Here is a 24421-nt window from a genome sequence, read left to right on the forward strand (position 1 = left end):
TATGGTATTAATAGGCTAATAGCCCTTGGACCAAAGCCTTGGCTACATGTCATCTAACACCTGCCACCTCCGGCCCATGAGAGGTGGTCAGCACCACCTTTGATGGTGGCTCGCAGGCTATCCCACGGCGATTCCCACCCATTTTCTTTTTTTCTTTTTTCTTTTTCAACTTTTTTGTTTTCAAGTTTTTAAGTTTTAGTTTTATAAATGTATATATTTTATTAAGAGTGACACATGATGTCATTTTATTAGCATTGACATTACACCTAATGGAATTAAATTGTATTTTTTGCATACCTTAGAGACCTTGAATTCACTTTGATACGACCGGAACAAATTTGTGATTTAGGCCAACTACATAAACTGATTTTGCATTAATCCCTTTGAGTATTTTTATTTTGTTTAAAAAATAGTTTAGTTTTTTTCTTTACTTTTATTAAATTTTTATTTTAAGTTTTTAAGAGAATATAAATAATATAGAAATATAATTAAAAAAAAAAGTAACATTTTTTATACATCTAGATAGTTTATTTATATATCACTTTAACACACTTTTCAATTCATTGGGTTATTTTAAATTTATGGCTTTTTTATATTTTTTTCTCAAATATTATTTTGTGAAAAAGTAGGGTGTGTGAGTGTGTCCCTTCTAATCAAGAAGACTCAGTTTTTGGTGTGAAAAGCAAAAGAAAGCCTGCAATCTTATCTTCTCCAGCTGTTTGCAATTACCATCCATATTCCATGCACCTTAATTCCTTTTTCATTTAGTTTCCTATCACCTTTGATAACGAGTCAACGATTTGCCAACCACCAAAATGTAACTTTTTAACTTTATTTATGCATTCTAATTTCTGATACAATTGAAAAACCAACTAAAATAAACACAGTATAAGAAATATCAGATTTCAGATGAACCACAACCAAGTTTTTCCCCATCCATTACAAAGCTGCAGAGTGTACATGTGTGTAAAATGATTGAATTTCACGTTAAAAAAAATTGTAAAAAAAAATTGTGAGTGGTTTATATAGTATGGTCGGGCCCAAACCCATATGCTTAAGCTTTTAGATTATATGATATTTTAACATATTATATTATGAAGTCCTTAAAAAGACTCCCAAAATATCAATCTTCCTAACAAAAGCATTTACAAACCCCTCAACGTTTAAATGTTTGTCATGAATCACAAAGCATAGATCACAGTCATTCATTGTTACAAGTGTCTAATCGGGTTGTAGGTGTTTCTTTCCTTGTATTGGAATTTTGTTCCAATTTCCACCCGAGTGTTTGTATTGATAGTGTTTGGTTTTATAATAAATTTAACTAATAATAATAATAAGAAGAACAAAAAAGAAAAGATAATAGACAACCTCCTATGTAACATATGATACTCGTATTCAAAAGTTAAGGACACTATGATAGAAAAATCTGGCCAATTCTTTAAATTTAGGGTTAAATACTTTTTTGATTTATGAGTTTTGACAACTTTATTTTTTAGTATTTGAGTTTCAATTTACGTCATAAACGATACCTCAATTTTGAAGAAAGACCAAATTAGTACCTCGATTAAGTTTTTCATCTAAAAACTAACGATCCGTCATATGTCAACTTCAGAGGTTGACACGTGCTACTATATAAAAAATTGAAAATCCATAAAAATTAATTAAAAAATTGTAAAAAAAAAAAAAAAAAAAAAAAAAAAAAAAAAAAAAAAAACAAGGGGTTTTGGAGGGTTTGGCCCTTGGAGGTGGCCGAACCACCCTTGGGGGTGGTTCGGCCACCCCCAAAACCGATCTTAAATTTTTATTTTTTATTTTTTTGTCATGGGGTGGCCAAACCACCCCCCATGGGCTGGTTCATGGCTCACCCATCCCCTTGTTTTTTTTTTCTTTCAATTTTTTTATTTTAATATATTTTAATAATTTTTAAAGATTTTTAATTTTTTTTTATATAGTGCTACGTGTCAACCACTGAGGTTGACATATGACGAGCGGTTAGTTTTTGGACGAAAAACTTGACTGAGGTATCAATTCGGTCGTTTTCCAAAATTAAAGTACCATCTGTAATGCGAATTGAAACTCAGAGACTAAAAAATAAAGTTGTTAAAACTCAGAAACCAAATGTATATTTAACCCTTAAATTTAAGTTATATATCAAAATATATGTAAGATTTGATACATGGGATGACCATTTCATTAGAAATAATAATAATAATAATAATTTTTAGGGTAAACGTATAATAAATTCATGAGTCAATGCGCGATTTAAAATCAATCATTCACTTTTTACAAATTCATTTTAAGGTGGCCCGAAGGCCACCCCCAAGGGCTGATGATAAGTCTTGAATTATTCGATTCAAGACCCCTTAATTTGCATTTGTTAGACCTAGTTCTTGTTGTATATATAAAGTGTTGTTGTAGTTTTTGTGTTTTGTCTTATTTTCAGGTCTTAATTGAAATCTAGTTCAACACACCTGAATTAGACCTGAAAATACAACAAGGGCGATTTGGTCATTTCCAGAGTTCAAAGTTGCTCCTGCCAAGTGAAGAATCGGCTAAGGCAAATCGATCGATCTACTTTATAATCGATCGATCGAATCATCAGTCGAAGAAAAATCGATCGTGCGAGATGCGATCGATCGAGACAAGGCAACCACGAATGCGATCGAGCGAAGTGCGATCGATCGACTTTATAATCGATCGATCGAATTTGGATATTTTCGGAACAATCTGGAACAATGTTGACATGTCACTCTTTTAGATATTTTTAGATATTTCTTAGATATTTTCTAGATATTTCTTAGATATTATTAGATATTTCCAAAATATCTTAGATATTTCAAAATATCTTATCCTATCTTATCTTATCCTATCTTATCTTATCCTATCCTATCCTATCCTATCCTATCCTATCTTATCTTATCCTATCCTATCTTATCATATCTCTTACCTTATCTCTTCTTTAGATATTATTTTGTAAATCTCATCCTCTATATATATGAGGCATGGGTGAGAGAGAGATGGTATGCTTTCCTGACTTTATTTTCCAGAGCATCAGTAGTTTATATGCATCCTTTGGGAGCTTCGATTGTCTCAGGTGTATCTTAGTTAATTTTAATGCTTTTCATTTCCTTTTGTAATCCGAATTCTCTTTGATTAATATAGTGTTCTTAGTTTATTTAAATCTTGTTTTCTTTACTGTTTTCCTTTAAATTTATGCTTAACTTAGATTCAATTCATGTCTAGCTAATTTAGTCCTTAGGGTTTGATCAAAATCCTATCCAAAATCATGTAGTGTTCTTGATGTTCTTAGGATTTTCTTTAGATGTTTGATGATTGTTGAGGGCTAGAGAATATCAAAACCCATGCTAAAAGGTTTTGGTATCAAGATTCCAATCAAATTTATTCATGAAAAAGAGTTTAACTTGTCTATGAGTTTTCCTTGAAGTCTTGAGTAAAACCAACGTTCTTGGAAACAAGAACGATGTCTTTTTCAATGGTGCTATTTGACATGATGTATGATTTCTCATTAGAGTTACCTTATAGGGTATGCTAGGGAACACCAAACATTTCATCCCTTTGGTAGTCTAATTGTCTTTCAATTGTAGTTTAATTTTATATGGAATGATTTGGTGTGAAACTAGATATCTTATCATTGTGACCTAAATAGGGTTTTTCGTGTATTGTGTATACTTATTAGGATGTGTTATAGAGTAGTAAGCTAGGGCACGTTAGTCACTCCACACCTTCGGTAGAGTAAATGTTTTCAATTATAGTTTAATCTTTATGTGGAGTTGATTAATGTAAATCTAGGTGCTTTATGATTACGTCTTAACGAAAGTATTTTCATGTCGAGGTCGTCGTAATGGTTGACGCCCATTACGCGCTCATATCAAGCATGTTAGGAAGATCCATATAGACTTTAAGCATTGCATAGGTTGAGGATTGGATATGATCAACACCCTAAGTTTTCTTTTAAGTTAATTTCATTTTCGTTTCCATTTCTTTCACTTTATCGTTGTAGCTTCAATTCTACAACTTTTACTTTTGTTGATAAATTAAGTTAGATACGCTCTTCTCATATCCTATTACGCAAAACAACCAATATTTCTCTGTGGTTCGATCACCCTTACTATAGTACAACCGATTCGTACTATTGCGAGTGGTAAACTTATAAATTTAAAATCCACGTATCGTGTCGTATAGACATCGCGTACCAATTTTTGGCGCCGTTGCCGGGGATTAACGGTTGTTTATGGGATATTTAGGATTGTATTTAGTTTGATTTAGTACATATTGTAAATTCTGTCCATAAGCTGTTTTTGGTTCTGTATAAAAACTGTTTTTAGTGTTTTTGGTGTTTTAATTCGGTTCTGTCTGTTTTCTGCAGAATTCTGTTTCTGCATAAAAATCGCTCGATCGACTTTTTGGACCTATAATTTCAATCGATCGACTTTTCGATCGATCGACATAACATTGGATCGATCGACTTCTGTTTTGAGCAGCACTGCTTTTCTGCTGTCTCTGGACCGAACCTACACTTAATTTATTACTGTCCTGTGCATATTTAGACTTTAATTTTGTTTTAGATTTTATTTTCTGTATTTTTCTTGCATTTTTCTCTTCTGCAGAGAATCGATCGACCGACATTAAAAGTGATCAATCGAAATTTCGATCGATCGACTAAATATTCGATCGATCGACATTTTCTTGCAGTAGCACTTCAGCTGCCACTGCACTGCCTCACTGCAGAATCGGTTAGTTTTTCTTCTCTTTTCTTTTTATTTCTTTTATGTACCTTGTATATATAGATTACATTTCGTTGGTGCATATTTGGTCGTCGTTCATTGTCATTGCCTATTTTTCCATACGACCCAAACTTAGAGCGGATTTCTAGACGAAGTAGATCCAAACGGAACTCACATCTAAGAGCCCAATCTAATTCACCAATGGCTGAACAACCAAGGCCTGTGTTGTTAAGGGATCACTATGTTCCCTCAACATACACACCTACTTCAAGCCTTCAGTTGCCAGACATTACGGCAGCTCATTTTGAAATTAAGTCCGGATTCATTCAAATGCTTCCTTTATTTTACGGACTTAATACTGAGGATCCTTATAAGCATTTAGATGAATTCATAGAAATCTGCTCCACCATAAAGTTGCAGAATTTTACAGAGGATGCTTTAAGGATGCGTTTATTTCCGTTCTCCTTAAAAGAAAAAGCTAAGTATTGGTTGACTTCCTTAGAGACTAATTCCATTACTTCTTGGGCTCAGATGCAACACGAGTTCCTTAAGAAGTACTTTACCATAGGGAAGACCAATCAAATACGAAAGGCCATAATTGGTTTTTCGCAAATAGAGGGAGAACCATTTCATGAAACTTGGGAGAGGATGAAGGACCTTTTACGAAAGTGTCCACATCATGCTGTTCCCAAGTGGCAACTTGTACAGTGCTTCTATGATGGCTTGACTGAGCCACATAGACAGATGGTAGATGCCTCATGTGGGGGTACGTTTATGTTAAAGAGTGAGGATGCTGCATGGACACTTTTTGAAAATTTATCTGAAAATTCTTTACACCATTCATCATCCGGTCGTAGGACAACTACTAAGAGCCAAACTCTTTATGAGGTCTCCCAACCTTTGGACTTGAATACCAAAGTGGATGCCTTATCTAGAAAATTAGATCAATTACTTGCATCTGGTTTTGTTCCTGCAACTGTATCTCATATACACACACCACATGATGCATGTTCATTTTGTTTCGATCCATCACATCAGGCCGGAAATTGTCCTATTGTTGGACAGTCTTCTGAGCCTCCTTTTGAGCAGATGAACGCAGTTTACTCTAGACCGGTTAGTGATCATTTTAGTAATTCTTATAACCCGGTCTTGAGAAACAATAGTAGTGTGTGGCGGCCTAACATTCCACAGTATAATGGACTGCAAAACCAAGCTTATCAGCAGTCCGACAATCAATTTTACCAGCCACCTAATAGTCGTCCTCCCAACCCACAATAGCAATCAGCCCTTCCACCTCCTAGAAATTTTGCATTTGAGGAAAAGGTGTTGACTAGTCTCAGTAAATTTGAGTCTCAGACTCAAATTCTGAATTCCCATTCTCAGTCTATAGCAAAGCTAGAAATCCAACTCGGACAACTAGCTAAGTCCTTTAGTGAGAAAGAGAAAGGGAAGTGTTCTAGTCCACCAGTTTTTAAACCTAGGAGTGGAGGGGTAGTCATTGATCCAAAGGTGGGAGAGAGGAAGACTGAACAAATAGGGCAATTAGAAAAGATCAAACTTGCCAAGGGTAAAGGAGTGTTTACCGAAACACCACACTCCAACACAAAATTCCTTGAGGCATACTTTAAACCTGAAGTGCCTTACCCTTTAAGTTTCAAGGATTCTAGTGGGCACGAAACAATAAATTTTGCCCAACCACTGCCAGACACAAATCCATTCATTAGCAGTGAGTTTTGACGGGTCTGGCTGAAGACGTTAAACTTAGCGCTCTTGGGAGGCACCCCAAGTAACTCTGTTCCATTGTTTATATTTCATTCTGTTGTTATTTTTAATCTTTCTTTTTAGTTTTGTTTTTCAGGTTAAGTGTTCTTACCTCTAAGTTTGGGGGTATGCTTTGAGCCATACTTCCCCACTCAGGTTTTCCTTATCCCTTAACCATGCTTTCGTTTTGTACACATTGGGGACAATGTGTTATTTTAAGTTTGGGGGTATAGAAGTACACTTAGTCTAAATTTTGTACAAATTTTTCAAATTTCTTTGTGAATATCTATGTTGTTTTGTAGAATTTAGTTGATTTATAACTGTGATTTGCTTTTCATTGACAATTTTAAAATTTTGAACACATGATCACACAATCAGAGATTCTAAGTCTGCTTAATTACTTTTGGCTACGAGATTCATATGTAGAAATTTGAAAATCATGACATACATTGGCATATTGTTTGTGGGGTATGTACTTAAGTTAATACCTTGCATACGGTCTTTAGTGTTTTGGAAAACCAAGATTACTTGTTAGATGGATGACGTGGGCATAGTAAAAAAAAAATAATTAAAAAAAAAAAAAAAAAAAAAAAAAAAAACTTCATTGAGTAACCGGACCTCTTGCCTCATTAAGCATTGAGTGTTCGCGTCAAAAGATGTAAGTTAATAATAAATGGTTAGTTTGACTTCGTAGTTCTTCTTGACTTGAGTTATTAAGCCCTTAGGGATGTTTTACATCTAGTGCCCTAAAGCCATCTGGTTTGGGAGTCACTGGCCTAACACTTGGTACATAGGTCATTTAGAAGCTTAAAGGAGTTGAGCATTGCACAACCATAATAAATAATGTAAATAATAGTAAAGTATGCCTATGCCTTGGTTATTCCATCTAGTGAGAGATATATAGAATTTTGAGACACTGGAGCATGTATGTAGGTTATATTCTTTGAAAGCCTCATAACTGTATGTTAATATCAAACTGCATCATTTCTAACATATGAGGTCTTAGCCGGCCATTGGTAAATGAGTAGACTCTGATTATTTAAACTGTGTGAAGATGGAGTTTATTAGTTTAAAGTTGTTCATGAATTATGAACCATTGTTGTGATGATACTTCTTTTTATTAGGTAACATGTATATTTTGTAAAGATAATGTTTGTAGGTAGCATTTTCTGCTAAACCTTCACGAGACTTCACTCGTCCACTAGGGTAGCCTAGGGGTTTAAAAGGCTTGTTGCATGTGCTAAATGCAATCGCGTTTCCCACGAAAGAGGATGTAGATTAGTTGTTTATATTTTTATTTCTAGTTGTAATGCTAGGGACTAGCATTATGTAAGTTTGGGGGTGTGATAAGTCTTGAATTATTCGATTCAAGACCCCTTAATTTGCATTTGTTAGACCTAGTTCTTGTTGTATATATAAAGTGTTGTTGTAGTTTTTGTGTTTTGTCTTATTTTCAGGTCTTAATTGAAATCTAGTTCAACACACCTGAATTAGACCTGAAAATACAACAAGGGCGATTTGGTCATTTCCAGAGTTCAAAGTTGCTCCTGCCAAGTGAAGAATCAGCTAAGGCAAATCGATCGATCTACTTTATAATCGATCGATCGAATCATCAGTCGAAGAAAAATCGATCGTGCGAGATGCGATCGATCGAGACAAGGCAACCACGAATGCGATCGAGCGAAGTGCGATCGATCGACTTTATAATCGATCGATCGAATTTGGATATTTTCGGAACAATCTGGAACAATGTTGACATGTCACTCTTTTAGATATTTTTAGATATTTCTTAGATATTTTCTAGATATTTCTTAGATATTATTAGATATTTCCAAAATATCTTAGATATTTCAAAATATCTTATCCTACCTTATCTTATCCTATCTTATCTTATCCTATCCTATCCTATCCTATCCTATCCTATCCTATCTTATCTTATCCTATCCTATCTTATCCTATCTCTTACCTTATCTCTTCTTTAGATATTATTTTGTAAATCTCCTCCTCTATATATATGAGGCATGGGTGAGAGAGAGATGGTATGCTTTCCTGACTTTATTTTCCAGAGCATCAGTAGTTTATATGCATCCTTTGGGAGCTTCGATTGTCTCAGGTGTATCTTAGTTAATTTTAATGCTTTTCATTTCCTTTTGTAATCCGAATTCTCTTTGATTAATATAGTGTTCTTAGTTTATTTAAATCTTGTTTTCTTTACTGTTTTCCTTTAAATTTATGCTTAACTTAGATTCAATTCATGTCTAGCTAATTTAGTCCTTAGGGTTTGATCAAAATCCTATCCAAAATCATGTAGTGTTCTTGATGTTCTTAGGATTTTCTTTAGATGTTTGATGATTGTTGAGGGCTAGAGAATATCAAAACCCATGCTAAAAGGTTTTGGTATCAAGATTCCAATCAAATTTATTCATGAAAAAGAGTTTAACTTGTCTATGAGTTTTCCTTGAAGTCTTGAGTAAAACCAACGTTCTTGGAAACAAGAACGATGTCTTTTTCAATGGTGCTATTTGACATGATGTATGATTTCTCATTAGAGTTACCTTATAGGGTATGCTAGGGAACACCAAACATTTCATCCCTTTGGTAGTCTAATTGTCTTTCAATTGTAGTTTAATTTTATATGGAATGATTTGGTGTGAAACTAGATATCTTATCATTGTGACCTAAATAGGGTTTTTCGTGTATTGTGTATACTTATTAGGATGTGTTATAGAGTAGTAAGCTAGGGCACGTTAGTCACTCCACACCTTCGGTAGAGTAAATGTTTTCAATTATAGTTTAATCTTTATGTGGAGTTGATTAATGTAAATCTAGGTGCTTTATGATTACGTCTTAACGAAAGTATTTTCATGTCGAGGTCGTCGTAATGGTTGACGCCCATTACGCGCTCATATCAAGCATGTTAGGAAGATCCATATAGACTTTAAGCATTGCATAGGTTGAGGATTGGATATGATCAACACCCTAAGTTTTCTTTTAAGTTAATTTCATTTTCGTTTCCATTTCTTTCACTTTATCGTTGTAGCTTCAATTCTACAACTTTTACTTTTGTTGATAAATTAAGTTAGATACGCTCTTCTCATATCCTATTACGCAAAACAACCAATATTTCTCTGTGGTTCGATCACCCTTACTATAGTACAACCGATTCGTACTATTGCGAGTGGTAAACTTATAAATTTAAAATCCACGTATCGTGTCGTATAGACATCGCGTACCAGCTGACAATAGCCTTCGGGCCACCCCTTGATGCATTTCAAGGTGGCCCGAAGGCCACCCCCTACGAATGGGGGTGGCTCGCTAGGAGTGGTGCCGACCACCTCTGGGGGTGGCTCGGTAGGCCAGCCCCTCCCCAAACCCCATATTTTTCATTATTTAAAAAATAAAATAAATGAAATGAAATGAAATTTTAAATTTTTAAATTTACAATATAATAAAAAATATATATATATTTTTAAAATGATATGGCGAAAAGGTTGATGTGGCACTAACGGAAGTTGCGAAAATGGGTGGCAAACTCATGGCGGGACCGATTTCAAATCTGCAAAAAACTTAAGGTGTAAAAATTGATTTTTAAAATGTAAGAGACTGATTTCAAATTGCGCGTTAACTCGGGGATTTATTATACATTTACCCTAACTTTTATCATGAAGGAAACGATGTGGATAGAATAGTCTTAGTGTTATTGTATATGATAAGAATCTAACACTTGGAATAGTCGTTCTTATTGTCTATAGGAAAATGACTAAAAGTCGACATGTTGTTGCTAAAAGTTATCGCTAATAGGTCTTTGCAGTTGTTCCGTCGAGAAAGGATATCAACGACGGCTTTTGTCGTCCCAATAATATTAGAGGTTGTTACATATAGCATAAGAACCTAAGCTAACATGTTGTCGCCGATGATAAGTTAACAACGATGACATAAGTGATCTTTGCTAATAAATCTTATCACCAGATACACTATTTTCAAATAAAAATGTGCTGAAATAAATAAATAAATGCTTGAGCATAATATTTATTCACAGCCTAATCTCTTTTTCTGTTTGTTCCAATCACATGCTTTAATCACTTTTACCATTTAACTTCTACTCAAAGCATAAAAGCTTTTCATTCAATTAAGAATTCAAAAGAATGTTTTTTAGTTATAATTTTTGAAGCAGTCAGTAATGCGTTCATCCTTGTAAAGGGGCAGACTTTGATAATTAATGAAAAAGCAATATCTATATCTCTAGAGAAAGACTATTAATTTGATGATGGTAAAATTGTTCTAAAAACCTCACCAGAGAATATCTTCTCCTACCCATGTTTAGACACAATAAGATAATCCAAATAATTAATTAGCCTCACCAGAGAATATCTTTATTTGATAATTCAAATAAACCTCACCAGAGAATATCTTCTCCTACCCATGTTTCATCATTTAATTCTTAAAAAGATTTGTTTAGAATTGTGGCTTTTCAGAATATGATATAATATATTCAGTTGAATAACTTTTCGTCAGAGAATACCTTATGTAGACTATTACGAATTTTTAAAATTCTAGGGGCCAGTAATCTTTTTATAATGATACCAAAAGAGAGCCTGCAATTTTGCTCAGCTTTTTCCAATTACCTTCCCTTCACGCCCCTCAATTACTGGGAGGGACCCTTTGGTGGTGGTGCTCAAATGAAAATGAAAAATAAAAATGTTATTCTTCTTATCAAATAATAAAATATAATTTATTCTTTTTTTTTCTATGATAGAAAATCCTTCCAAGCAGGGACACCTCATCTATTGTAAACACTTTCTACTTCCACTTAACGGTTATTGGCAAAGGATTAATTTGATGGGGAAAGGGGTTAAAAATATTTGTCTGTTTTCACTTCAAAAATATTATTCGTGCACTTGATCGGTCCTTCTAAATCAATGTCCTCGAAATTGCTCTGTTCCTTTTCCTTCTTGTTTGATTTACATTGTTTATTATTTTATTTTATTGATAAGGATAAAAACAGCTAATGTGTTTTGGAGTATGCTTTTTGTTTTTTGTTTTTTTTTTAAAAAAAAAACCTAATGCAATATTAAAGTGAAAATAATTTTAAATATTTTATGAGTATTTTTTATTTTTAGTTATTTGTTAGTATTTTTATTTTAAAAACAAAAGAAAAAAAGAGAGAAAAAATTAATAAGCAATGCCAGTCATTATAAATATCTCGTATTTGTAAATTGTGTTTTTGTTCTCTAAACAGTTTATTAAAATTATTTGAGTGATGCTTGCTTGAAGAAAGCTTCAGGAATCAGGAGTAGGGACAGTTTGAGGAAAGTTTGAGGAATGCCTGCTGGGATTCTTTTCGACTGGCTTACTTTATTTTATTTTTTTAGTATCATTATTATCTTCACACCCACTTGCACCCACAACTATGATTATTTTATTTTTATTTTTTTTAAAGATAAAAATTTTTTATTGAAAAACTCAACACAACATGCTCTGTTTTTTGGCTTCTTCTTCAAGAATCTTAAAATAATGAATCATTCTTATCATTCATTATTTTTATTTTTTTCTGGGTAATAGTTTAAGGCCGACGACCGACCTGCTTACCACATTTTTTGGCTTTTTGATTCAAATGCAATAAATAAAGAGCAAATTGCCGATTACTTTTCCATAGTTTTAAGAGCAACTTGCTCATCACTGTGATATTATATTTGTTATAAATTATGATTTCACACAAAGAGGTCTCCACGTGAATAAAGTTGTTGATGAGTGGACTACCCTTCTTTCTCTTCACCCGATGCTTTGTCTTTTGTCTTCATATTCATTGTATTGGATTTTGTTTATCGAGACCATTTAAGCCTCTAAAACAGTTTATCAAAAACAACAAATTCTGCACGATCACGATAACAGAAAAACAAAAGAAAAGAAAAACCCATCCCCACTTTCATCTTATTTTACAAAAAAAAAAAAAATGAAAGCAGCCACGGCGTTGGTTCTCAAATGTCTCAAATATTTGTCTGTTTTCACTTCAAAAAATATTGCCCTTGCACTTGATCGTTCCTTCAAAAGCAATGTCCTCGAAATTGCTCGATCTCTTCCTTTTCCTTCTTGTTTGATTTACATTTTTTTTTTTTTTCCTTTTCTTTTTCTCACGAAACGGCTTTCTATTTTTCTTAGTTGTTTTTCTGTCTTTTTTCCAAAGTATCGTCCATGAGACGGCAACCCCACCAAGTCCTTTTACTGTGATTGACTATTTTAAAAACTAGGTTAAATAGGATACAACTCCAAGTGGTTTTAATTTTTTTTTATTTTTTATTTTTTTGCTTTATGTGCTTCATTTTTTTTTTTTTTTTTTTTATCATAGATATATGGTATTTATGCTATAGAAAAAGACGGAGATAATATCTCTGTCTAAAACTAACGGATTGTTACGTGTCACGTGTCATAATCTAAAAAAAATAAAAAACCGAAAAATAAAAAGCTTTAAATTTTTTTTAAAAAAATGAAAATAATAAAACTAAAAATATATATATAAACTAAAAAAATTGAAAAAAAAAAAAGGGTAAGGAGGTGGAACCACCTGTGGCCCACAGGGGTGGCCACCCCAAGGAGTAATTCTAAACGTCATACCCATGTCTCTCTTGTGTCCCTCTAAAAATGATGTGGCTTTTAAAATCACCATGTGATCAAAATTCAATTTTGATCAATCACAAGCTCAATGGTGATTTTAAAAGCCACCTCATTTTTAGAGGGACACAAGAGGGACACAAGAGGGACATGGGTATGACATGTAGTATTACTCCACCCCAAGGCTCAAAGAGTAATAAAAAAAAATTAAGGTGGTTTGACCTTGAGAGTGACCGTGATTTATGTACTCATCCTCCTGTTTTAATGAAAGTCTAAACTTTTCCTTAAAAAAAAAAAAACGAAGGAGCGTAAAGAGAGTTAATGGTGTGTTTGGCAACAGAGTGGAATAATTATTCCACTCGGGTTTTTTCTAAAACCAAACCACCTGCTTAAAAACCCGAATTTTGAGTCCACTCAAGGCTGTCTTTCAGATTAATGGTATGACCCACGCGCAGGAAAAGTTGACTCAAAAAAACGCGTGGGTCCCACATTTAAATAATAAAATATTAATAATTTAAATATAAAAAAAAAAGAAATTAAAAAAAAAACAGAGGGGTGACTGCCAGCCACTTGGGGGAGGCCGCGCGGCCTCCCCCGAGTACTGGGGGTGGCCGAGCGGCCTCCCCCAACCACTGGGGGTGGCCGCGCGGCCTCCCCCGACCTCCTCTGGGGGTGGCGCGCGGCCACCCCCATTGCCTGGGGGTGGCTGCCGGTTTGCTTCATTTTTTATTTTTTTTTTAATTTTTAATTTTGATTTCAATTATTTTTTTTTAAAAAAAATTATTTATTTATTTTAATTAAATAATCAATATATAATAAATTATTATTATTTAAATTATTATTTTACACAACTTTTCAAAATACCAATCATTATATACAACTTTTTAAACTTCCAATCATTTTTTATCATTAAAATATAATATTTTTCAATCTCAAAATTCAACACCCAAATACAATTTTTTACCTCGATACTTGTAAATAGAATTAAAATTCAATTTTAATTCTCAAAATTCAATAACCAAACAAATCGTGCATTTATTGGAAGGCCCTATCCTTATCAAACAGCTGTATTCCACCTTTCAAATTGGCTTCACGTTCAACGAGTCTTACGAATAAAAAGTGCAACACATTTCAGGAAACAAAAAACTGACATGAAGAGAGAGAGAGAGAGTACTGTACACAAAACAAAAAACTTTGAAATCAATAAACGAAGCTGATCAGGGGGCGTCTTTGGCCTTGTTTTGCTAGTAATACAAAAACTTTTAATTTTATTTTTACATTTTAAAAAAATAATTAATATTAAAATATTTTAATTTTTTTTTCACTTTTTATATTATATTAATAACTTTTTATTATTATTTAAATAAAAAAAAATTATTACAATACAAAACATTTTTAACTTTTTATATAAAATTTTTTTTTATTTTGTATCACATTTATCACTTTTTACTATAAATATATATAAAAAGAGAGAGAGGAGAAGGCAAATTAAAGCTATTTAGGTGGTTGCTTTTAACTGCATGATTAAGATTGACATATGCAAAAAAGCATGGGCTTGTTTCGTAAGTAATTGTGTTATGATATATTTGTGTGTTGTATAGTAAAAATTAATTGATATGATATAAAATTTGAGAATATTTTATAGAAAAGTAAAAAAAATTTGTTTTGTAGTAGGTTTTTTTTATTTGAATAATAATAAAATATAATTGATATGATATAAAAAATGTAAAAAAGTAAGACTTTTTTATTTGATATTTTTGAAAGAAGCGAAAAGAAGTAGATGGAGAAAGAAAATGGCTTACCAAACTAGCCCATATAAGTTAAGGTACTCACCCTCCTAATCAACATTATCTATGTATTATGTAGTGGTTTGAAAAACAAAATGATTATCTATGTAGTAGTTCACTAGTTCCCCACCATACTATAAATTAATAGCAACTTGACTAGTATTCAATTATCATTTAAGTACGATATTATATTTGTTATAAATAATGATTTCACAACTACCAAGGTGTTGCCCTTGGCGAAGACTTAAGCCAAATTAAGTAATTACAAGTCGGGATACCTCTACAAAAAGAAAAATATAGGTTATATTTGATACGCTAGAATAATTATTCCATTAAAAAAATAAATCATTTTTATTGAAATATAGAAAAATGTAGAATGAAATAGCTTTAGAATAGCTATTTCCATGGACAATATTGAAAATGACTATTCCAAGTATTAGTCTTTAGATCGATCCTTATCATATATTTTAATACTACGTCGTTATTATATTCCACCTTCTATTCTTAATAAAAGTTATTTTTTTTTTCTAATAAAATAGTCATTCCGCATACCAAACATAATGGTAGGACTCGCATGTTACGTTAGCGTCTAATGATTTTATGTATCTCTGCTGTTGAAATATCATTTTCCATATTTCTTAATGGTAAGGTAGCAATCTCTGACAAATATGACAACTTAATTGGTTTGAAAATGTTGTCCATTTGTCCTTAATTCAGATGTTAAAAGAAAGTTAATCATGACATTCGTGTACAGCTGTTATATGGAGTATACTAATTGCACAATAATCCAACTTAATTAATTAAGATCGATTGTCTCGTGAACATGTATGTTCTGACCATTTCAATCAAGAATGTGAAAAAAAGATCCAAGTCCTACCTAATATACATCAACACTGCTGTTACATCAAAAGCTTTTCTACCATACATACACAAACTGTCTGTCTCATTTACATTGCAGAATGTGAAGGTCTAGTGCAACCAATGAAGCATATTCCTTTTGCTTTCATGAATTTACAATACTCAGTTGCCCCAAACGAAGTGAAATATATTCCTACTAACAACTGAATTGATCACATCTTTACTCTGCCTCCTCAACATCTCCTCTTGCACACTTGTGTCTCCCTCCTAGTCAGAAACAGATGGTTAAAGCACACAAAAGCACACAATGGGAACGTCTCCTCCATGATGACCTTCCCCACAAGTTTCATACAGGCACTAGGGAGATAATTTGCTAAACATATACTTGCAAGGATTAAGGTTAACTTAATACAGATAACATTTAAACGACAGGATTCAAAATTGTTTTTCATCACAGCATTTAAAAGGAGAACATTTGTCTCTAAGCACCTTCGAAAACAATAATACAAGAGGGTGCCCTCCAGTGCTTCCATGAGCCCATTTCTGAGATCCAAAAAACTGGTACATTTTACAAGCACTGGTTAGAAGTTCTGGGATCCAAATGTGGATCAAACGATCAAAATTCAGGTCTCACTCACAAGAAGTGTGTCTTGAACTTATAATAAATAAGGTAAAATTCATATCATTGCTGGACCGGTGTCTTTTTTTTACATACAAACTGCTGCCGGCCAGCCAATGTTTCTCCATTGCTTAGAAAATAAACAAACAAATAAGCCAACGTTTGCTAGTGGCTCATGGAGCCTTAAACTTTCTAGCGTTGTGATGAGTTCATTACGCATTGCTTTGCCAATTGAGACACAGCCGTGAAAGAGGAACCACCCTCAGTCAAAGCCTTTTCCCCACTGATTTTGAGTTCCCTAACTCTACCCCTCATAGCCTTCCCTTCTTGGCCCTCCATAACTTTCCTCACCATCATCTCAATCTCCTCCCTTCCCACCACTCCTTTAGTGGGTGCAACTTTTGGGCGGACAGCCACTCCTACCTCCTCCGCTAGCATCGTAGCATTCATCTTCTGCTCCGCGTACAGAGGCCAAGCTATTATCGGCACGCCGCTTAGAATACTCTCTAGTGACGAGTTCCACCCGCAGTGAGATAAGAATCCTCCTGTAGATGGATGCCGCAGGATGTCCGATTGTGGCGCCCACTGCGTGACCACCAATCCCAAATTGTGGGTTCGTTCCAAGAACCCATCGGGCAAGTAGGCTAATGCATTATCGCCTCTGTCAGCGGACACATCCTTCTTGCTGGGTGGGTGTAGCACCTGTAACAAATTTTCTTTAAATTAAGCATAATCGGTATACCACCCGTATTTATTGTAATTTAAATTAAACATAATAGCAAATGTTCAGTAACTTATTTTAAATAAACAATAATTTGTAGAATCAAATAATTGGACTTGATCGGAACCTAGGATGAATAAATAAGGTAAAATTTTAATTGAGGCTACTTAATTGGCCTAGCAATAAATAAAAACAATAAGGCATTAGTAGGCATAGGTTAATTTTATATAGAAAAAAATATATTTTAGCCCTCCGAATTGTTACCTATTTTGTAATTAGGCCTTCAAACTTTAAAAAATGATATTAAGGCCCCCAAATACTATTATTGTGTCAAATTAGATAATACTTTTTTATTTTTCTTCCCAAAATACCTTTCAAATTATTTAAGGGGCTAATATGAAAAGGGCACCACTTTTTGGGGTTTTCAATTTTTTTTTTGTTTAATTTTTTAATCATTTTAATTTTTTTCAAATTGTTATTTTTTAATAACCTTAAGGGCATTTTGGAGATAAAAATACAAAGTGTATAATTTGACTAGCAATGATAATAACATTAATGTCATTTTTTAAAGTTTTGAAACATAATTGCAAAATAGATGATACTTCAAGTAACTAAAGTATATATTTTTTTCTTTTATATTTCTTCGTTTTATTCGGCTTTTATCTACCAAAAGTTGATGAGGAATAATATCCCAATTAAAAAACCTATTTTCATGCATTGTGTCTCGTCATATTTGTCCCTTCAAAAAAAAAAAAAAAAAGTCATATTTGTGAGAAAAAGAAAAAGAAAAAAAAAACAATAGCCATATTAATTTTAGCATAATATTTGTTTTGTAAACTTATTACCCAAATAAATCTCTGCTGGCTCAGCTCCAGCCCCGAAGCTAGCTCCGTGATTTGTTGAGCCGAAAGAACCCCAAGACTCCCGAACGCAATATAAAGCACAGACTCAACTGGTTGCTCGTCGAGCCAATCCAACAGCTGGCTCCTCGAAGCTGGCGGTCCAACCGATCTGATCAGCGGCCCAACCGCGTAAATCGGTGCCGATCCGTAACTCTCTTCCTCTGATCTCATGGCATTAAGCGTCGCGGCGTCCAGATCTTCCCACGTGTTCACCAAAACCCCATCGCTCTTACGAATCTTTGAACCCACCTGTAGGAAGGAATGGTATTCCTGCTTTGTCCGGTCCATCATCGGACTAACCACGTCTTGGGGCCGAACCGGCATACAACCGGGGAGCTTTATCGGTTCTTTCTGATCAACGTACTCTCCTTCTACCTCCTTGTCAAGGATTGGCGCGTATAACATCAATGCAAGGGGCCACGCGGAGCTAACAAACACGTACTTTAACATGTGAAACTCATCGGCGACGTCCAGTACCGGAGTTCCAAAAATATCGACGACGAGGGCGATCGGGGTCGGCTTCAGGGCGGAGATTGCAGACCGGAGAGTTTCACTGATTTCGCGCATAACGGCAGTTAGGCGCGTGAAGGTCGGAGTATTGGGTTGGAGTTGGCCGGAGAGGTCCACGGGTGGCAGTTGGACTATGTCTAGGAGTTTCTGGGCCTTGGCTGATTGGATGAGCTGGGATTCGCCGACCGTGGCTTGATCTTCAAGGACGACAAAGAAGGTGACTCGGAAGTTGTGATCGGCGACCAGGCGATTGCCGAGCTCAATGTCACGGACAAGGTGGCCAACGCCGGGGCTAGAAACTATTACTGCATGTGGGTTTGAGCTTTCCATGGAGAAGATGTACGTAAACTACGATGCGTGGAATTAGAGAAGAGAACTCCGAGCAATTTAACAGATGAATGTGGAGCCCACACCTAGCTTATCTGCTCTAATATGTGGCAATTTATTTTCATTTTCTTTTTTCAAAAAATGTTAATTATACAAAGAATAATTTCTCTTTGGGTAGATGCTTATCCACCGACAGACGCCTAATTATTATAAAACACCAAAAAAAAAAAAAAAAAAGTTGCATGTAATTGAGTCGGTTAAGAAGAATTTTCTTTTAACAAGATTTATTTTTCACTTTTGAAAAGACATTTGCTTTTTAAAAAATCAAAAGAACCCATAAAAGAGAAGGTAAAATTCTAAGATAAGTCTTTCGGTTTTTCAAACCATGAAAACTCTTAAAATTGGTTTACCAAACGAATTTTAAGACGTGATTCATTACTAACACATTTTTCAAAGGGAATTACAAAACTCTTCTCAAAATTCAAAAGATTTATAAAAATAAATAAAACACAACATATTTTTTTTAAAAAAATAAATAAATAATAACTTAATATTGCTAAAAAAAAATAGCGGTGCTTTTGGGTGGCAAATTTGGAGAGACAAATTAAAGCGGGCTTAGGTAGTCGCTTTTATCTGATTAAGAAATTTTTTTAATTTCCTAACCACTACCTAGATAATCTTGATTAGGAGGATGAGTACGAGTACCTTAACTTATATGCTTTTATGCATCTACCAAGGTGTTGTCATAGATAATGATTTCACAACTACCAAGGTGTTGCCCTGGACTAAGACTTAAGTCAAATTAAGTAATTAAGAGTCGGGATGCCTCTAAAAAACCAAAATGTAGGTTAAGTTTGATACTCAAAATAACTATTTTATTAAGAAAATAAATAATTTTTATTGAAATTTTTTTTTTAAAAAAAAAAAATGTAGAAAGAAATAACCTTAGAATTAAGGGCGGAGCAACATGGGCTTGGCCTCCCCAAGCCCCAAGGTTTTCCTTTAAAAAAAAAAAAAAAAAAATTACTTCTAAATTTTTTATTTTTTGTAGTTTCCCCCCCTCCCCAAAAAAAAAATTTCTTTCAATTTTGCCCCCCCAAATCCTTAATGCCGGCTCCGCCCATGCTTAGAATGGCTATTCTCATGGACAATGAGAATGACTATTCCCGGTGTTAGATCATTATCATATATTCTAATACTAAGACTATTGTGTTCCACCTTCTATTCTTAATAAAAGTTTTTTTTTTTTTTTTTTTTAATGAAATAGTTATTCTACATTCAAATATCAAACGCAACTATAGGGCTCGCTTGTTAGCGCTAATGATTGTATGCATCTCTGCTCTTGAAATATCTTTTTTCTATATTTCTTAATGGTTACATAGGAATCTCTGACAAATATGACAGTTTAATTGGTTTGAAAATGTTGTCCTTAATTCAGATGTTAAAAGAAAGTTAATCATGCCATCCCTGTACAGTTGTTATATGGATTATACTAATTGCACAATAATCCAAGTGAATTAAGATTGATTGTCTTGTGAACATGTATGTTCTGACCATTTCAATCAAGAATGTGAATAAAAGATCCAAGTGCTACCTAAGGAGGGAAAGGCCTGGTTTTTGTAGTGGAATGTGCAGCCGGACAAACATAGGGTTTGTGTTCACTAAAATCATTAATAACAGTATTGAAATCAGGTTATATAGGTAAAGAGGCATGGTTCATCATCACTGAAAAATCAGATCCAATAAATTGGCTCAAATGACCATCAGACTATCATGGAGTGGTTATTTTTCCCCACGAAAACAATTCATACCTGCTTGAGCTAAATGGCAAATACATTGCTCCCTGTGATTTTATCCAGGTCTTGTCACCTTTTGACAAATTCATGGAAAGGAGGACACACTTCAGTGCCTTCAGAGTGGTCCTCCTGCGACATTGCTTTATAGTATTGAGATATTTCTTGAGAAAGATAACCAACCAAACTTCTTTGAGTATCAGCTAATCACCTATTCTCAGCAGATCAAATCCCTCCAAAATCTCTGTTGTAAACAACTGCAAGACAAATGATTAAAAAGTTGAAAACACAAATTAGAAGGTAATTCACTAGCAGTCTAGCCTCATTGACTTGCCTAAAAATAAAAAGGCCATGATATTATCCACACCGGTTCCCAAATTGACAATTGAAAGAGTCTATATCCTGTAACCTTCAAATAGTAAATGCAAACAAGAACTGCCAATTCTTTAGACAAGGATTACTTTGCCAATTCTTCATTAGAAACTGCATGGTTTGAAACCAAGACACTCATTTTGGGATGAAGGAGAATCAAATCATCATAAAGTGATCTTGATTACGATAATATACAGGACAAGGTTCAATCTCCCACACACAACATTTATATATATAGCCACAAGAAATCTGACTCTTTGAAATACTTTTAGAAATATACTTACACTGTTTTAACGCTCTCGACAGCTTCAGAAGAATTCGGGTTGCCCTCGACGAGATATATTAGCTTCTTAAGTCCATACCTCTTACAATCTGCAATTTTACGCCCAAAAACATTAGGATCATCTGAAAAATCAATGACAACCATAATTTTCATATCTATAAATATAAACAGAATATGTAATATATACCATTTTGTGGGGGATCCCAATGATTCGCCAAATCTGTAATGGTCAGCAACATGCCAATTAGTAATGAAAAACTCAATGGTCAGAGGCCTTTTCTCTCTGTTCTTGGTCACTTGGGCATTCTGACCAACACCAACAAGAATAGTTGGATGTTCACCAAACCAACAAGAACAACAGCAAGAGGATCTCTCCAGTGCCAACATTCAGAACGCCGCCAAACAAGCCTCCCATTCAAGGGATGGCAACCTTGAGCCTCTCCCGATGGAAATCAAAGAAGAGCCACCATGATCACTCAAAAAACAAAATAGGGCCCTTGTAAAAGGAAGCAGCACGTTGATTCTCCTCTTCTGGTTCTGGGTCATAGATGAAACCTACCATCAATTTCAACACAAGGGATGTGGGCTATCTTGAACCATTCTTGTCCTTGATCTTTCTTGCAACGTTCTTTCAATAGAGGACAATTTGCAATATCAAGTTGCTAGAGTGAGGGAGGCAGACCATCCTCAGGAAAGGATGTGAGATTTTTACACTCTTTGATCCTCAGTTCTTCAAGAGAGAAGAGGATTCGGAAGCCTTCGGAAGACAAGTATTTCATATTCGGGAAGCTTTTGACGGTGAGGCTGGTTAGAGAGGAAGGCAACATCTTTCCTGGAAAGGACACCAGATGCGGACAACCACCATTAATTTGAAGTTCTTTAATAGAGGTAAGCCTATGCAACCCCCACTCTAGCAAGGCCTCAGTGATGTTGCAATCACTAATTTCAAGTGATGTTAGGTTGGTAGGAAAACCTTCTTCTGGAAATGATACAATGCCTGGACAATATTCTATCTTCAATTGTTGAAGAGAGGTGATGTTGTGTAAGCAGTTGGGTAGGGACTGCATTTTCTCACAATCATAAATACTCAGCTTTCTAAGGTTGTCAGGGAGCAGCCCTCTGTCTGGGAAGGCAACAAGAGTTGGACATTCCTTGATATGAATTTGATTTAAATGGCTAAAGTGTGTGTATGCCCATGGGTAAGGATTTAAGGTTTCCACAACTCCTAATAACAATTTGTTCAATAGACGAGTTGTGAGGGAAGCTCTTTGCTATTGACTCCATCTTTGGACAATAGTCAATGCTTAGGCGTTTGAGTGTTGCAGGTAATTCTCCGGTTGGGATTAAGGATTTGAGGGATGGACATTCCCAAATGCTCAAGTACTCAAGAAGAGATGTGCTGCTACTGCAACTGTCGTTATCATCCTCGTCCAGCAAAATCAACATATTCTCGCAACAACGTATCTCTAACCACTTTAGAGTTGGAGGTAGCTGGCCTATTGCAAAGTGTGTCAGCAAATCGCATTTACAAATCCCAATATGCACAACACATGTGTTGTTGTACATCATTGCCTGCATTTTCTCACAATTGGAAATCATCAGTTTTCTAAGGCTGCTAGGGAGCAACCCTCCATCCGGGAAGGAAACAAGAGCTGAACAACTACGAATTCAATCTTTTCTAGATGCTTGGGGGTGTGTGTGCCAATGGGTAAGGATTAAGGTTTTTACAATTCAATATCTCAATGTATTCAAGATTCGAGTTGTGATGAAAGCTTGTTGTTGTTGACTCCAGCTCTCGACAAGAGTGAATGCTGACACGTCAAGAACAAGTCCATCTCCATCATCATCACAAAATGAAGAAAGAAAAGAATTTAGCGTAATTCTAATTTTCACGTTTATTTATTACACATATATTATATGGGCTAACATGGTGTATTTTAAAGGATTTTTTTTTTTAAAAAAAAAAAGACTGAAAAAAAATTCACTTAAAATACATTGTCAAAGAGTATAATATAATGTTTAAATGGGTATTTGTAAGTTTTGTTTCGTTTTGTTTTTTTTGTTTTTTTTTTTTGTTTTTCCCTCTCTTTCTCTAAACAGTCCTTTAAAATTTTAATTATGATATTAATAGCCATTAAGCCTACAGGTCATTTGACACGTCTGCCACCTCCGGCCCATGAGAGGTACTGGTTGGCACCACCTTTGATGGTGGCTTGCAGGCCACCCCACCCCCTTTTCTTTTTTTCTTTTTTTTTTTTAAAAAAAAAAAAGAAAAAAATTATTTTAAGTTTTTAAGTGTTACATTTATAAATTTTTTTCTTATTAAGAGTGACACGTGTCGTCATTTTATTGAGGCTAACGTGCATTTAACGGAATCCGTCAAATATTTTAACGAAATTTGACTCCAGGAACTAAATTGTATTTTTGGCATACCCTAAAGATTTCTGAATTCACTTTGATACGACCGAGAGCGATTTGTAATTTAGACCAACTTCATAGACTGATTTTACATTTATTGATTGTAGGTGACACTAGGTCCATCACCTACAATCAATAAGACTCAATTTTTGGTGGAAAAGCATAAGAAAGCCTGCAATCTTTGTTTTTGGTGTGACGACGTGGGCAGCGTGGCCACGTTGCGAATTGCACATTTCGCAACAACCAGATTTATCATGCTGCCCACACGTGGTTGATTGTTTGCCACGTGTATAAGCCCGACAACTTGCAAGTAGCTAGCGAATTGCAATTTTTTTTTGTAGTGCCTCCAATTGTTTGCAATTGCCATCCACATGTACCTTCCTTTCTCATTTAGTTGCCTATCACCTTTGATAACGACTTGCCATCCACCAAAATGTTGACGTCGACGAAGACTTGTCGACTTGAGACTTTTCTCTTTTATTTTTGGGGTTAAATAAATGTGAAACCCTAAATGGTGAAGCAAATATTACTTCTTAACAAATAATAAATCTTAATATTTTATTTATTGTTTTAAAAATCTCAATATTTTTCAGGTATTCTTTGTGGAAAACTTGTTTTTGTAATCACAATAAGATCGATACACCAAACTTTCGGGTTTGACAACTGGAAACATAGTAACATACTATGTAGCTTCCCCCCCCCCCCCCAAAAAAAAA

At 34.5% G+C, this 24421-nt stretch overlaps 1 protein-coding gene across 1 annotated transcript; it reads right to left on the bottom strand.

Annotated features, from left to right (window-relative positions):
• Positions 1-16394: 16394 nt before the first annotated feature.
• LOC133879882 (anthocyanidin 3-O-glucosyltransferase 5-like) lies at positions 16395-18883 on the bottom strand. Its single transcript, XM_062318686.1, has 2 exons — positions 17946-18883; positions 16395-17081 (listed from the first exon to the last, which is right to left on the bottom strand). Exons 1-2 carry the CDS (start codon positions 18840-18842, stop codon positions 16572-16574), a joined length of 1407 nt encoding a protein of 468 aa, XP_062174670.1. The 5' UTR covers positions 18843-18883; the 3' UTR covers positions 16395-16571.
• Positions 18884-24421: the final 5538 nt, after the last annotated feature.

The sequence above is a fragment of the Alnus glutinosa genome, chromosome 10, assembly GCF_958979055.1.
Source record: "Alnus glutinosa chromosome 10, dhAlnGlut1.1, whole genome shotgun sequence".
Lineage (NCBI taxonomy): Eukaryota > Viridiplantae > Streptophyta > Magnoliopsida > Fagales > Betulaceae > Alnus > Alnus glutinosa.

Excerpts from the sequence above, each read along its gene's own strand:
- LOC133879882 (XM_062318686.1), bottom strand. The coding sequence starts at position 18,842 with ATGGAAAGCTCAAACCCACATGCAGTAATAGTTTCTAGCCCCGGCGTT. Across the intron at positions 17,082-17,945 it reads GCCAGCAGAGATTTATTTGG|GTGCTACACCCACCCAGCAA; the intron begins GTAATAAGTTTA and ends AATTTGTTACAG.